This window comes from Pygoscelis adeliae, unplaced genomic scaffold (assembly GCF_000699105.1).
Source record: "Pygoscelis adeliae isolate BGI_AS28 unplaced genomic scaffold, ASM69910v1 Scaffold244, whole genome shotgun sequence".
NCBI lineage: Eukaryota > Metazoa > Chordata > Aves > Sphenisciformes > Spheniscidae > Pygoscelis > Pygoscelis adeliae.
The window spans coordinates 1,193,230-1,206,650 of record NW_008824648.1 but is presented as its reverse complement, the minus strand read 5'-3'; the positions used below and the strand labels follow the sequence as shown (position 1 = coordinate 1,206,650).

The window sequence follows — 13,421 nt, the reverse complement described above, 5'->3', positions numbered from 1 at the left end:
GAGATAAGCACAAATATATGCCAGAGAAAGCGGGAATCAGAAGGAAAAGCAGCACAAAGGGGAGCGGGAAGCCTCAAGAAAAGATGTGTTTTTGCAACAGTCTGCTCTCTGTCCTTGCTACAATGCTAGAGGCAGCTGCCTGCACGGCCTTGCCTGGAGGATCAATCGGTGCCTTGGCTCGCAGATGCAAGGCATGCAGTGCAGGGCACTGGCAAACCTGGTGTGCCCCAAACCAAAACCATCTGGCTTTTTCTAGCCATTCCAAATGTCACACCCAGCTCCAAATGGCAGGGCAGCTCCAGCAAGAAGGAAGTCCATCACACAGGCAGTGATGACGGCAGGTGCCTCACTTGTTATCCCCTCTGCCAGGCTGACCCACCATCTCAAGCTGACATTGCTCCAGCTGAGAGCCACAGGACCCAGCGTCCACCCTAGACAGCCGTGGGGAGCAGCCTCTGGGTATAGGCCAGAGCTCAAGAGCTGTATGTGCCTCCTCAAAGGCCACAGGTCAGCCAGGTCTCCTCTGGCCCCTGCAGCTAACAGCTTAGTCAAGAACAACCATGATCAATACTCACATCTACATCCATCTTTCAGTAACTCAGTAGCCAGAAAAATTGCCCTTCCCTGTTCTAAGGCAGGTTGTGGCTAGACTGATTGGCCTCGATGCCTATAATTCAGCAGAAAATTGCAATTGATCCCTGGCTGGGAAGATGCAAAACCAGAAAGGGTCTGTGTGTCAGAACAGAGACTATATTTCACAGTACAGTGAGCGGGAAGGTAGGATTAGAAAGCCCAGATCTTTACATGCCCACAACTCTTTGTGGGAAGAGAGAGGAACCCCATGTCTTTCAGCAAAGAATTAGCAGTGACGCGTATCTTATTTGGGTGGCAGGACATGTAAAGGACCCTCTGGTAACTGCTGTGATGGCTAATGGCCTGCTCCCCTCTTTACCCCCTCTCTCACCAGGAGAGAACAGAAATGAAATCTGAAACGACATTCACATTCCCTTTGGTGAAAAAAGCACTAAGAAAATTCAGCTGCATTACAGGCTTAGCAAACTCACCTCTCCCTGGATGTGCTCATTTCTAAATAAACAGGAAAACAGGCACAAATGCAGGAATCTGGGTACTTTAAGCATCTCACCTGTCTTCACTGCTACAATATAATGTCAGCAGCATTAGGACAGCCCGTCAGAAGATCCGCATCAACATTCACCCATAAAAGCAGCGATTTCTCTTCCAGAATCCCACCCCCAGCTCCTACAGATAATGTGATGGTGAGTAGTCAGTTGATCTTCATCCTGTGCAGTGTACTTACTGAATTTACAATTGTGTTGTAAAACTGTGAGAAAGACTTTGTTGTCTCCTGCAGAAAAATAAAAAAAAAACAAACCACAAACCACAGCTGAGTATTAGCAATTGGGAGATGCCCCTGGCCAGGCGTGGGAGCGGGGAGGGGTGCTTCTGAAGCGACTGGAAATGATGGCATGAGAATATACTCATTTGAGTTGAACAGGGAAGTCACGCTAGTTACTCCAGAGAAAACAAAAACCATGCCGTGCTACTGAAAATGTGATACGAGGTAACATGAACTGGTTTGCCTGAATTGTTTATACCATGCAAGGCCTCTGAGTAATCAGGGACTTATCATTTAGTGCATTTACCCTGACAGCTCCCCAGTGAGAAAGGGTAAGGCTGTTTAACCCCGCTATGGCTTGGGAGCTGAAGTACAGTGGCAGCTTGTAAAATAGCAAGGACTTGCACCTGCAGCCTTTGAGCCCCAAACTAATCACATGTGCCTGCTCCTGTTGATTCAAGGACAGCTGAAAATGATAGAAACACATTAACTCCTTCCTGACTAAATTGTTTCCACACATAGAAAGGGAGGTATTCAGAAGAGTCTCTGCTAGATGTGCTGTCTGTCTGCTAGGATATAGAGACTCTGCCATCGGGGAGGAATGCAGAAAGAGGCTTGGAGACAGTTGAAAGCTGCTCTTAACCTCTCTTGCTGGTGCAGCTCTGCTGCTGGAAGCAATACTGGATCCATTACATGGTGAGCTCTGTGGGCAGCTGGGGCTGCCTGTAGGGATCGGTGCTGGTGACAGTGTTGGGAATGGTACTGCGGAGAGGCAGCACCATACTTCAGAGGGGGGTATCAGGACAAGCAGTGCGGGAGCCGCTCCTCTCCTGTAATCCAGGGGCAAGTAGTATGCACATCTGTATGGAACAGCTCTTTTAAGACACTTAGGTTCAGTGTTATACCTGAACCCCAGCCAGCCCCAGAAACATGTAAGAATTAAGTAAACTGGAGTGAAAGAGCAAAGCTGCTGAAGTCCCCCTTGGAACTGAAACTCCGGTGCTTTGGAAGGTGACAGGAAAAGACTGAAAGAGAGCTTCGCTCTGCACCCACGAAAAGCCAGCAGAGAGGGAGCTGGCAGAAAACTGTCTATTTTCTGACTGTGGGAAGTTCTGCTGCCATGCACTGAGTAGGGCCTGGTTTCTTCAGAACAGGGAGGTCAATGCAGCGAAAGCTTGCCGATAAAAGTCTGGATACTGCAGGTTATGGAGAAAGAAGGCTCAGAATGCAAGCAAGCTATGAGAGACTTGGCTCAGTCTAAGTCCCGCAGTCTAGGAGCGGGGCACATCACTGGGTGTCGAGGACCATAATCCACGGCAAAGTCAAAGAGGGGGTGAGTTATTGAAATATCCAGAAGTCATTCTCCCGTTACAGACTCCAGCCGGAGGCTTGTTTAGAAGTGTGGCCTTTATACACAAGCTGTGGACATTGTACTGGAAGCGTAACCTTTGAACAGCTTAGTTTAGGGGACAACAGATGTTGGGAAATGCCTCTGAGCATGCAGACACAGCTAGCAATCAGCCACCGAGTGAAAAGGATCCCTTTCAAGCTCCTTAGAGGTCCAGCTGGGAATGAAATATAGCAGAAACATTTCTCACCCAAATTTTCTACTGTGCCTTCCTTGAACTTCCTCACTGAAACAGATGTTTGTGAACAGCTGACCTGTTAATGTTTGAGCTTGGATTTTCATATCTGCCTTTTCTCTGAAGCTGTAAATTTATTTTATTTCCTTCTTACTTAAAGACAGTGCACTTAATGAACTTCATGATTATTTCCAGGACTGTGCATGCAGGTTAAATGAATGTCTGAATAGAAGAAGTCACATAAAGAGCACATCTACATATGGTCACCTTTCTGTGCTCAAGTTATTTGTGAAACTGTATTTGTGTGTGCAACTGACTTTTTACAAATTTCAGTTGCCAGCTAGGAATAGGTCATAACCTCACTGGTAGCCCTTGATTTGAGCTGAAATGTTTTTCCTAGCTTATTCAATCACAGCTCCAGACCAGATTTAAATACTTAGTTTCTTAAGGTGGGACACTAGCGGACAGACTGTATGAAGTAAGCCCTTATATAAAGAAAAAGCCTGGTTCTGCACTTAAATCTCTAATAGGTGACTTGCAGGGCACTGGGCATTTGTGCTCTCCTCTGAGCTGCTTTTACTTACAAAATGCAGGATTCAGGGTATCTTACTAAGACTGTTGTATTTGGAAACCAAAGTGTCTAACCTGCTAGCAAGCAAATACAGAAAACTCTAGCAAGACACTGAGAAATAGGCTGTCTCTCTCAATCGTACAATGGTTTAAAGCCATTGTCTCAAGTCACTTGCAAAAATGGATCAGTATGCAAGTTTGTATGCCAGCCATGTCAGGAGAGACAAGGCTGTCCTTTACGTGAAAATTACTATTCACTTCCAATTTATTTAGTTCAAAAAAGAAAGAGGACACTTCTAATCCTCCTGATTAAAACTCCTGAGCACTGCTCTGAAATTTCTTCATGTAAAGTGAATGTAATTCAATATTGTGATATCTTTCTATGCCTGCACTGCCCCTGCTTTTGCTCATAGATTGCACTGACTACTCCAGAGTTATGTTTACAGGGCTCTGAGTATCAGTGGCCCTGATGTGAGTCAGGTAGATTTCCCAGCAGTATTAACTACAGCAGCTACCGTCTGCCAAGAGCACATCTTGGGTGAGAGAAAGCCTTATATTGCAGCTGAGGTAAAAATAACCGCTGCAACCTCTCCCTCTCCCTTTTTGCCACTCAGTAACTCAGTCCTGGAACATGATGGAGAGACCACCACAAGGAGACAGGCCTCTTCCCTAACCAAAATCAGCATCACTGGGCCCCTGCGGCCCTGTACAGAGGGCTTCTCACTGAAGGGAGCAGAGGGGAGATGAACAAATGCAGTCGACACGCACATCCAGCAATCAGATGCTCTGGATTTACTTCTCAGATTTACCACAGATGCTTCCACCTCTCAGCATCAACTCTCCAGCATATGGATAATACTCCCTTTCCCTTAGCTGTTCTCGCACTTGTTCAAACCGTGCTCGTTCATGGGCAGGGACCATCTCCTCTTCTGGAGCCTATACAGCTCCAGGGGTAACACCTGGCCAGCTCTTGGATGGAGCCGGGACAGGCTACGTGCCACTCACTGGGTAGGGCTGTGGAAGAGACAGACAAAGGGAGATCCCAAGGGGACCAATATGGGGAAGTGAAAGAAGGTCAACAGAGGTTAGAGAGACCAAAGCCACTAATCTATTTCTGTCTGTATGCCATTAACAAGTAACTTTGTGCTGCACTCCCCTAGCTCTGCTGTCAATCCAAGATGCTTTGAGAACATGTTTTCAGTGAATGCTCATGGAATTAATTCATTATTAAATTTCAGAGGAGAACGTTGCTTTAACCTCAGAGCCAGCTAGCTGCTGGGAGGAAGGAGGTTTCACTCCCAGACACTCTCACCTGGCCATTTCTAAATAGACAGCGTGCATTTCAGCAGGTCCCATCTCCCAGGACAGGAAATCTCCTCAAGAAGGGTCTACTGCATGATCCAGGGCACAAGCCTCCTCTTTGCTCCAACCACCCTAAGACCAGGCAACACCTCTAGGACAGAAAAGCTGGGGTAGACGCTAAAACCCAAGCAGGTGTCTGAAACCACTGGCTGCACCATAAGGAAATGCAGAACTAACAAAGGGGCCAGCTTGATTGATCTGGTCGGGGCAGAGAACGGGAGGGTTAAACACTCCCAGCAAACTTTTGATCCAATAGCTAAGTGGTCCCGTGGCCTCTTGTCTCCTGTACTCTGACCTCCCCTGGCTACTTCCATCCAAACAAGACTCAATGGACTTGACAGGATGACTCCCACTCACCATTTTGCTCTTCTTCCTGAGAAATCCCTGCATACATTAACAGCAGACCGCCCGACGTCGGGGTTAGTGCTCCTTTTAGGATGAGTTTCTCTTCCTGCTAAAAACTGAACTGCGGACCTGCAAAGAGGAAGAGACGATGGCATTTCCCTCAGGCTGACTCAGGCAACCTGGCTGGGTCCCAGCACACCTGATAGAGCCAGGTCCCTGCCAGGGGCAGGGTCTGGCACGCACCTGGCAAGCTAGGCTTCAGGGCGTCAGGGACTCTGCCTCTTCTCTGCCAGCCCCATGGCAAATAAAACTGCTCCTGGCTCCAAGGGCGTGTTTAATATGTAGCACAGATCAGCCTGAGGGGAATCCTGCTTTTGCTTTCTAAGGCTCACACCTCTTCTGCCAGAGCACATTTGCTGGAAACACCAGGACAAAGCGGAGTATTTCTGCTGGCTTGATGCTGAGACCAACGAGCCTGTCTGGTCTGAGGCATTGTTCTGTGTCTGAAGTGCGCTGTACCACTGGGTACTTGTGTTTTTAAAAGATGAAGAATCTCCTGGCAGACAACGGATATCCCCTTCAGCATCTTGCACGTGGTGACTAGATGATCCTTGGCATTTTCTGGAAATATTAAGTCCTGTTTCGAGAAATAAGCAGAGAAAATGAGGACCGGCCATGTCACACAGCACTGGTGGCAGGCAATCAGTGTGGAAAGAGATGTAAAGGGAAAATGCTAGTTGAACAGCAGGGAAGATACAAGCCTGCAAAAGATCTTTACACATACAACAGATAGATCGTGCACTCAGTGAGAACCTATCTCACTGCAATTGCAAATGTCTCTGTGTTTCTCTAACAGCTGTGACTACAGTTCATAGTCCACCTTTTATTTTACCTCCTATTTCCCACTGGCTTTACTTGGGCTGCATCATTTTGGACTGTTTGACTGAAGGCTTCCTGGCCCTTCTAAAATGGGAAATGATGGTGACTTGACTGTCAGCCTCCAGGCTCACACTGTGCCATGATACTCTGGTGCAGGAGGCTGCATGGAGATGCTTATTCCTTTGTTGCTGCTTTGCCTTTGGGAGTAACTGGGAGGAAATTCAGTCACCACAAAGGTTTGAGTGGCCGTGACACACACCACAGGAAATGTTCTGGGTGGTGGGACATGCAGGAACTGGTTATGTGTTGAGCAAAGAACACAGACGTGATCCTTAGCAAGCAGGGTAGACATCAAACGGAGGACAGAGAGGAAGAAAAGCATCTTAGGTGCTGCCTAGCTACTGAATATTTTGCTGCCACAGTGACAGTGCGGACCACAACTCTGCAGTAAGGAACATCTGCCTCATGCTCATCCTGCTGTCCTTTGCACAGGAGTTTCATGTCCCAGGGTCTTTGGGACCTGCTGCTGAAGGCCATACCCTGTAATGTAGTAAATGAGCCTCCTCTTTTTGAAGTCTACTTACGGACTAATTCCCAGATCCCTAATGTTTATTGCTGCAGATCTGCATCTCAGCCCACTAAAGCATAAGTGCAGAACGTGAAACACAATGATGTAGACCTTTGGCTGACCAACTTGTTCCTCTGCCCCACTTCCTAAATGCTCTCTTGATTGCAAAAGCCAAGACAAAGCAAAAGGCTCAAGGGAAAGTCGCTTCCTGCAGAGAGTAAATCCCGCCCGGTATTAGCAGTAGACACAAACAACAGTTGGCAGAACAAGGAATGTATTAAGAGATTTCCTTCCCTTGAGGAAGTGGTAAATGCATGCATACAACAGAACATGCAACTGAATCCACAGTCTTTAATGAATGCAGAGACTTGTTCTGGGCACAGGTACATTTGTGATTGCCCCCACACCCTCCTCTCCTCCCCCTCTTAAAAAATTATTTTAGTTAGTGAAATGTAAAACCACACAAAGACCAGAATATGGATACACACCTTAGAGGGTCTGACATTTTTTTCTTTTTTCTTAAGAAACTTTCACACATTTAGAATTATTGACTGTTGAGCCCAGTCAGTACAGCAGAAAAATTCTACATAGATCATTGGTTGAAATGCACAGTACAACAGTTGTGAGCACACTGTCACAAGAGACATCTGCATGAATGCTAACAAGTGTAGTAGATCCATCAAACCACATTGCAAGCATCTGCAACGGACCAGTCTGGGGAAGACGGGAAATTACCAGAACATAGAACAGAGATGTTAAAGTACGTGGGAAGCTGCTACAGTGACTTCTCTCCAGAGTCATTGCTCCCGTTAGAAAGCTAGGAAACATGAACCGCTGCTTGCCACCTGAAACTTCCCTTCTGTTTCACAGGGATCGATGTCACGCTTTTATTGCCAGACCTGAGTCGCTGCGATTTTGCTTGAACAGCGGCAAGGAAGAGAAGGACAAACGCAGACCCCATCTAGCAGAGCTCACTTCCCCAGACCTGCATGGTCAAACAGCTTGAGATCAGAGGTCTTGCCTGTAAAAAGGCCACAAAATTTGAAAAGAGGAACAAAACAGAGCTAAAAAACCAACCATGGAAATAACATGGTTTTATACAGCCTGCAATAAAGCTATAGTCAATGGTACAGTATTGTTCACGTGACACTTATTAAGGCTTTGACTACTGGTCTTCTACATGCACATTTTATATACATATAATCTTTTGTGTGTGTGTGTATAAATTATTTTTTTTCTTGTTCTAAGCAAGAAAATATTTTCATGCATTTGCTTCTCCTAGTATTCACAATACTTGGACCATATTCTGTTCAAGGACTTCTGAAGAGGGCTGGGTCTATTTATTATCCATCTGGAAATGCCCTCATCTCCAGGAATGTCGTTTGCGCCTGACAGTGGTGCTGACACTTCTCCACAGTCATACACCAGAGAGGAGGTGTCACCCCGGAGCCTGACAGTATATTGGTTATGTAAACATAGTAATCCTTGGATTATAAATACTTTATTAAAGCTAACATACCTCAGCTTTTAGCTCATAATTGCCCACGAGTGCCTTAATGAAATATCATTCAGAAAAAAGCCTTCTTTTTTCCTTCTCTTTTTTTTCTTTCCATATCAACAGCTCAATTAGAGAGGTTCCCCCAAAAGCAGAGTTTTCCCTACTTTTTCCCAAAGAAGTGCCAAACTACCTGTTAATTCTGCAAGCCTGTGGCTTGGTAGCTTCCATGTACATAAATAACTGCAACACAGAGCATGTCTGAGCCTTATAGCTCAAAGTGCTTAAGTCACCATCTCGCTTGCACCCCTGAAGCTAAGAGACTGGGCCATGGGCCAGTGAGGAACAGGGAGGAAGCAGAAACCCCAGGGCTCTTCCGTTCCTAGTCCCATGCCTGGAGCTTGCACATGTTTGACAAGTTCCCAGGGCTCACCAGAGCTGACCTGTAGCATGGCCTGTGCCCCTCTGCCTCAGGGACACCCTGACTATCTCTGGCCCAGCGTTTCCTTCGGTGAGACGCTCTGGCTAGCTGATGCTGCGGAGCACTCCTAGGTTGCGGTGGGGAGCCCTGGGGAGAGCAGCTCAGCTGCGAAAAGGAAGGGCTCACAGGGAAGCGGTACTAAGGAAAGGAAGCAACGTAAAGAAGGCTGAGAAAGCAAATATGGGTGGAGTGAGGAGGAGAGATTCCTTATTTAAGGCCTGGACTGCTGCCACAGGCCCCTGCGCTGCCTTGCCTGGTGGTGTAACTGGAGCACGCTGTCAGCACTCCAGTTGCTAAGCTTTGCCACCGTCATGCCTTGCACCTCACCACAGCACTTCCCGTCAGCCACCACCTTTCTCTTGGCCACCGCATCAAAGTACTTCCATTCAACATATGCCATGACAATTACTGCAAATCAGACACTGGGCCCTTCTTGGTCACCGTGATCCAAGTAGCTAGCAGCCCTAAAGAGACTGTCCCTGTGCCCCTGCCTAGTTCTCAACCCACAATAACCAAGACAATAAATAGATGGGACAGAAGGAGTGATGGAGTTCTAGCCATCTGGTTGTTCACTTATTGCACAGAGTATTTTGGGCTGGTAGGGGAGAGTGTGCAGCTCCCAAAGTCCTTTGAGAAAACCCTACTGGGTGACTGTCCACATCACCTGCTCCAGAAAATGTGTTCAGACGGCTCATGTGTACAGGATGCTTAGGAAATGTCACCTAGAAACAGGATACGCAAGAGACAAAGGCTTTTCTCAATTCAAGCTCAGTCTTCACTCAGCCCCATGGCAAGCTGTGCAAAATACAATGTTTGTGCCCTGGCAGGTATGATTAGAAGACAATTTTTGGTCCTGGGTATGTTAACAAGACAGGGTCATGCTAATAATTGCAGAGGCAAACCTTTGAGACTGGATTTAGTTTTAGTTACAGAAAATACTGTACACTGCTTTTGGCCAGGTGCACAGAAGCTTTTAAAAAAAAAAAAAAAGGCAAAGATCACAGTTAAATGTCTCAATCTTCAGATGGGGAATGTCTGTGAGGAGCAGTCAAACTACTTTCTCATGTGCAACGCATCCTGAAATTTGGTACTTATGTATCGGGCGTGAAAGCCTTTCTTATTGATGGTGTCGTCTGTATGGAATCGAATCATGATGGAATCTCCTGCAGAGTAGATTTCTTCCAGAGGCTGCAGAAAAGGAAAGAAGACAGCACAGAGCGGTCAAGTCTACAGGCTAAGTAACTGTCTGCACTATGATGTTAGAGTTTAAGCTCACGGTGAAGACAGACTGGCCAGTAAACATGAAGACTGAGCGTTCAGTACCTCCTGCCCTGCTCTGACTTCCTGAGCATATTCCCTTGCTCTTTGCAGGCTTGCCTTTTATGTTTGAAGGCTGATGCCAGTCCACTCTACAATCCCAGTTCTTCCAGTTGTTTTTTCACAGGACTCCCTGGATATTCTTGTTCCAATCTTCTGAGTTTGCTCTGATTTGTCCTTATCTTTTCAGGAAATGACACAATCCAAATTGGACCCTGTTTGGCAGCTGAGGCTCTCCCAGGTTCATTAGCAGCAAAATAACTTAACCACTTATCTTATATGGTAACTCTGGTTATCTCCCCCACTGTTGTGACCTGCTACAACCCCCCTGTGCTTCTCTGCAGGACCAACAATTTCCCAGCCATTTTCCATTTGTCAGTGTGCAGGTAGGTAGATTACTACTACCCTGCTGCCCCGAACTACTTCACACCAGGCTGCTATGCCTTTGTTTATTTTCCAGACCGTTTCCCCAATTTGCAAGGGCTGCTCCCACACACTTGCTCCCTGGTTGTCTCTCTTTAAATTCAATTAAGAACCTTCTCCATTTCATTGCTGAAGTCCTAGAGAAATCAAACATAGACCCTCTGATTTTAAATACCACACACCATTGCTCATGCTAACAGTCCCCAGTTAATGGGGACACAGACAACTGTTTAGGAGACGGCATGCCACCCTGGAGTCAGCAAGCAGCTCTGCAAGCCCCTCCACCCTTCGCCCTCACCACAGCATGGCCACAGCGTGACTTAGCTTCAGGCAGGAAGTGACTGGGGATGAAGCTGGCCTTCGGAAGCTGTTTCCCACATTTACACAACACTTTGGCAGCAGGGCTGGGGCACAGCAGTGCGGCAGTCCCGTGCTGCTGCACATGGCACTGGGCTAACAAGGCAAAGTCAGTCGGCAAGGTTTTCAGACCAGCTCTGTGCATCAGATAAAATGGCTGTGATCTCTAGCGACAGGAGAAGCAGCAAAACCCAGACACACAAGGCATTCTCACCACCAGTTTGTGAGAGCTATCCCTGTCCAAAAAGGGTACGAGAGTACCCTTCCTTGCCACCTCCAGTTATGCCTATGAAATCCCCACCACCACAGCTTACCCCTGAGCCACAGAAGCGTCCCAGGCGGGGTGCAGTGCTGTCGTAACCATCATAAATCTCCATGTAGTCGTACCCACAGTCGGCCTCCTCCTCGACCTCAAACGTCTGGAATATCAGCTCCACCCCATAGCCATCTTCAGCTACAATCACCCATTCGCAGTTGGTTTGACCTGGGTAGTTGTTGTCCCCAAACTGAGCATGGGAATATAGCTCCTTAGTTCGTATTTCAGCCTTTAAGAGCCCGCCACACTCTGGAGGAAGAAAAGGGCACAAGACAGTCTCTCAAAGGCCTTACTTCACAACAAAGACTCACCATCCCACTTTTGGGCCAGCTGTGAGGAGAGAAGACTTCCAGCTTGAAGTGCATGTACAACAGGGAAGATAATTAACCACTGCACCAAATAACCATAAACCAGTGAATTCTCCAGTCATCTATGAATCCAATGACCCACATAATGTAGAGAAGCTTGGTTCTTTTGGTACAGAACATGCATGGAAAGAGGCGACCAGTTAAAACTGGCAGGATGGGGTTCCTGCCACATTATACTCTGGAAAAATGTATTATTTTAGAAAGCAATTGCTTAAAGGAAGACTTAACATGTTCTTTACACTTGTCCGGTAGCTGAAATTCTGACCCCAAGTATTTTGCCAGCAGGAAGCTGAAGCACATTAAAAAACTGGGGACCAAAACAATCCTTTTCTACCCACACAATGTGCAAAAGTAGCCCTGTGTGTGCAAAACGTGTGTGCTTTGGTGCAGAGTTTCCCTGCAGTCAATCAGGAAGATGCCTCTTCACCAGTCTCTCACGCACTGCCACTCAAAGCACGTTTCACCTGTTTACAGTGGCAGGGATTTCAAAAAAGTGAACCTTGGTACAACACGCTCACCTCTGGGCTGCCACAGATAAGAAGATCAAGCTGTGTCTGTCCACAGCACGTCTCTGCTTCCACCACCATCAATCTAATATGGGCCTGTGCCGTGTGGGGGCCAATACACAGGCTAAGTTGCATCACCTCCTTTTCTGAGGGTTGATGAGGAACAGAAGGGGTTGCTGCTCAACCAAACACCTCCAATTTAAACAAAAGAACATGAGCAGGATTTTTGACACCAAGAGACCTCTGAGCTGATAAGGAAGCTGGCATTTATGGTATGGTGCCAACAATGGTCTGGGAATTGGTTAGCACAATATACAACCACTTAAAATTCAGGCTAAGCTTATTTGGGAGAAAAGTGTGTCTGGTTTTGCCTGGTGAAACAAATGCAGTGAGACTTGATGACATCTTATCGCACTGGGGTATTGGCAGGCAACCAGCTTACCTGTGCTGTGCTTTGCCTGGAAACCTTTTCTTTGCACAGAAGCGTCAGAGTAAAACCTGAGGAACATCTTGTTGGTAGAAGCCACTACAGGGTCTGGTTTCTTGCTGCCACAGAAGCGGCCAAGGATGGGTGACTTGCTGTTGGGCCCGTCATACATTTCTAAGTGGTCATAGGCACATTCTTGGTGCTGTTCAATCTCAAACTCATTGAAGGTCTACAGCAAGCATAAGGAGAATTAAGACAGACATTTGTAAATCTGAGTATGCAATTTAGCAGAGGATGAAATGCCAAGTGAGAAACAGGTCAAATGGTATGTCTGTCCCACTCCTCCCACAAACTGAAACAGAATAGTGTGCTTTCAAACAAGAGTGATCTCAGGGCGGCAAAGCTCAGAAGTTCATATGAACGTGCTGTGTAGCCTTAGCTTTACTGCCTCACATGGGTGCACAACAACAGTTTTCAAATGCAAGCCTTATATACTCTTATTTTTCCTGCTGGGAACCCTGCCTAGCACACTGAATGGGCAGTTCTTCAATATTACTTCCACTGAGCACAGGGATCCAGGCATTCTTTCCCCCAGTGCATAGGCCATCTGCACAGCTTTGGGCATGTCCTGCCACATGCATCAGGCCATGCTGTAAAACGGGCCTGACGCTTCTCCCTCAGAGGGACTGGCCCTGCCACCACCTTATGCAGATATGGTCCCAACAGAGTGGCTCACAAGGAGGGGTAGGGGTGGGAGGGCACGTTAAACCTTCTGTTAACAGAGAGAGCAATGCTCCACAGTTGTCATCTGCTGGAGTCTCCTCCAAGCTGCCTCACCCCTGCCTTATGTCCCTCTGAGACCTTCTGCCCTTCTGCAGGCCAGGGGCAGCCTCCCGGGATGCCCTCCTCCGAGCACCCCACACAGGACCTATGGGGATCAACCTCCCACTCACACAGTGGCGGGGGGAAGTCACTTCAGCTCCTCACAATCCGGCCCGCTTCTCCCCTCGCGCTCCCGCTCACTGGTTACTCACTACTTTCACTCGGTGGCCAGGCGTTGCAGAGAT

General features: G+C 47.3%; 1 protein-coding gene across 1 annotated transcript in view; it reads right to left on the bottom strand.

Annotated features, from left to right (window-relative positions):
- Nucleotides 1-9,693: 9,693 nt before the first annotated feature.
- The window catches only part of TLL2 (tolloid-like 2), a 64,682-nt gene continuing 60,954 nt past the window's right edge, over nt 9,694-13,421 (bottom strand). The window contains exons 18-21 of the mRNA XM_009322476.1: nt 13,389-13,421; nt 12,370-12,583; nt 11,052-11,302; nt 9,694-9,828 (exon numbers count right to left, since the gene is read on the bottom strand). The exon at nt 13,389-13,421 is cut by the window's right edge and continues 92 nt beyond it. Of these exons, the coding sequence (XP_009320751.1) occupies nt 9,694-9,828; nt 11,052-11,302; nt 12,370-12,583; nt 13,389-13,421 (633 nt within the window). The remainder of the gene's footprint in view (nt 9,829-11,051; nt 11,303-12,369; nt 12,584-13,388) is intronic.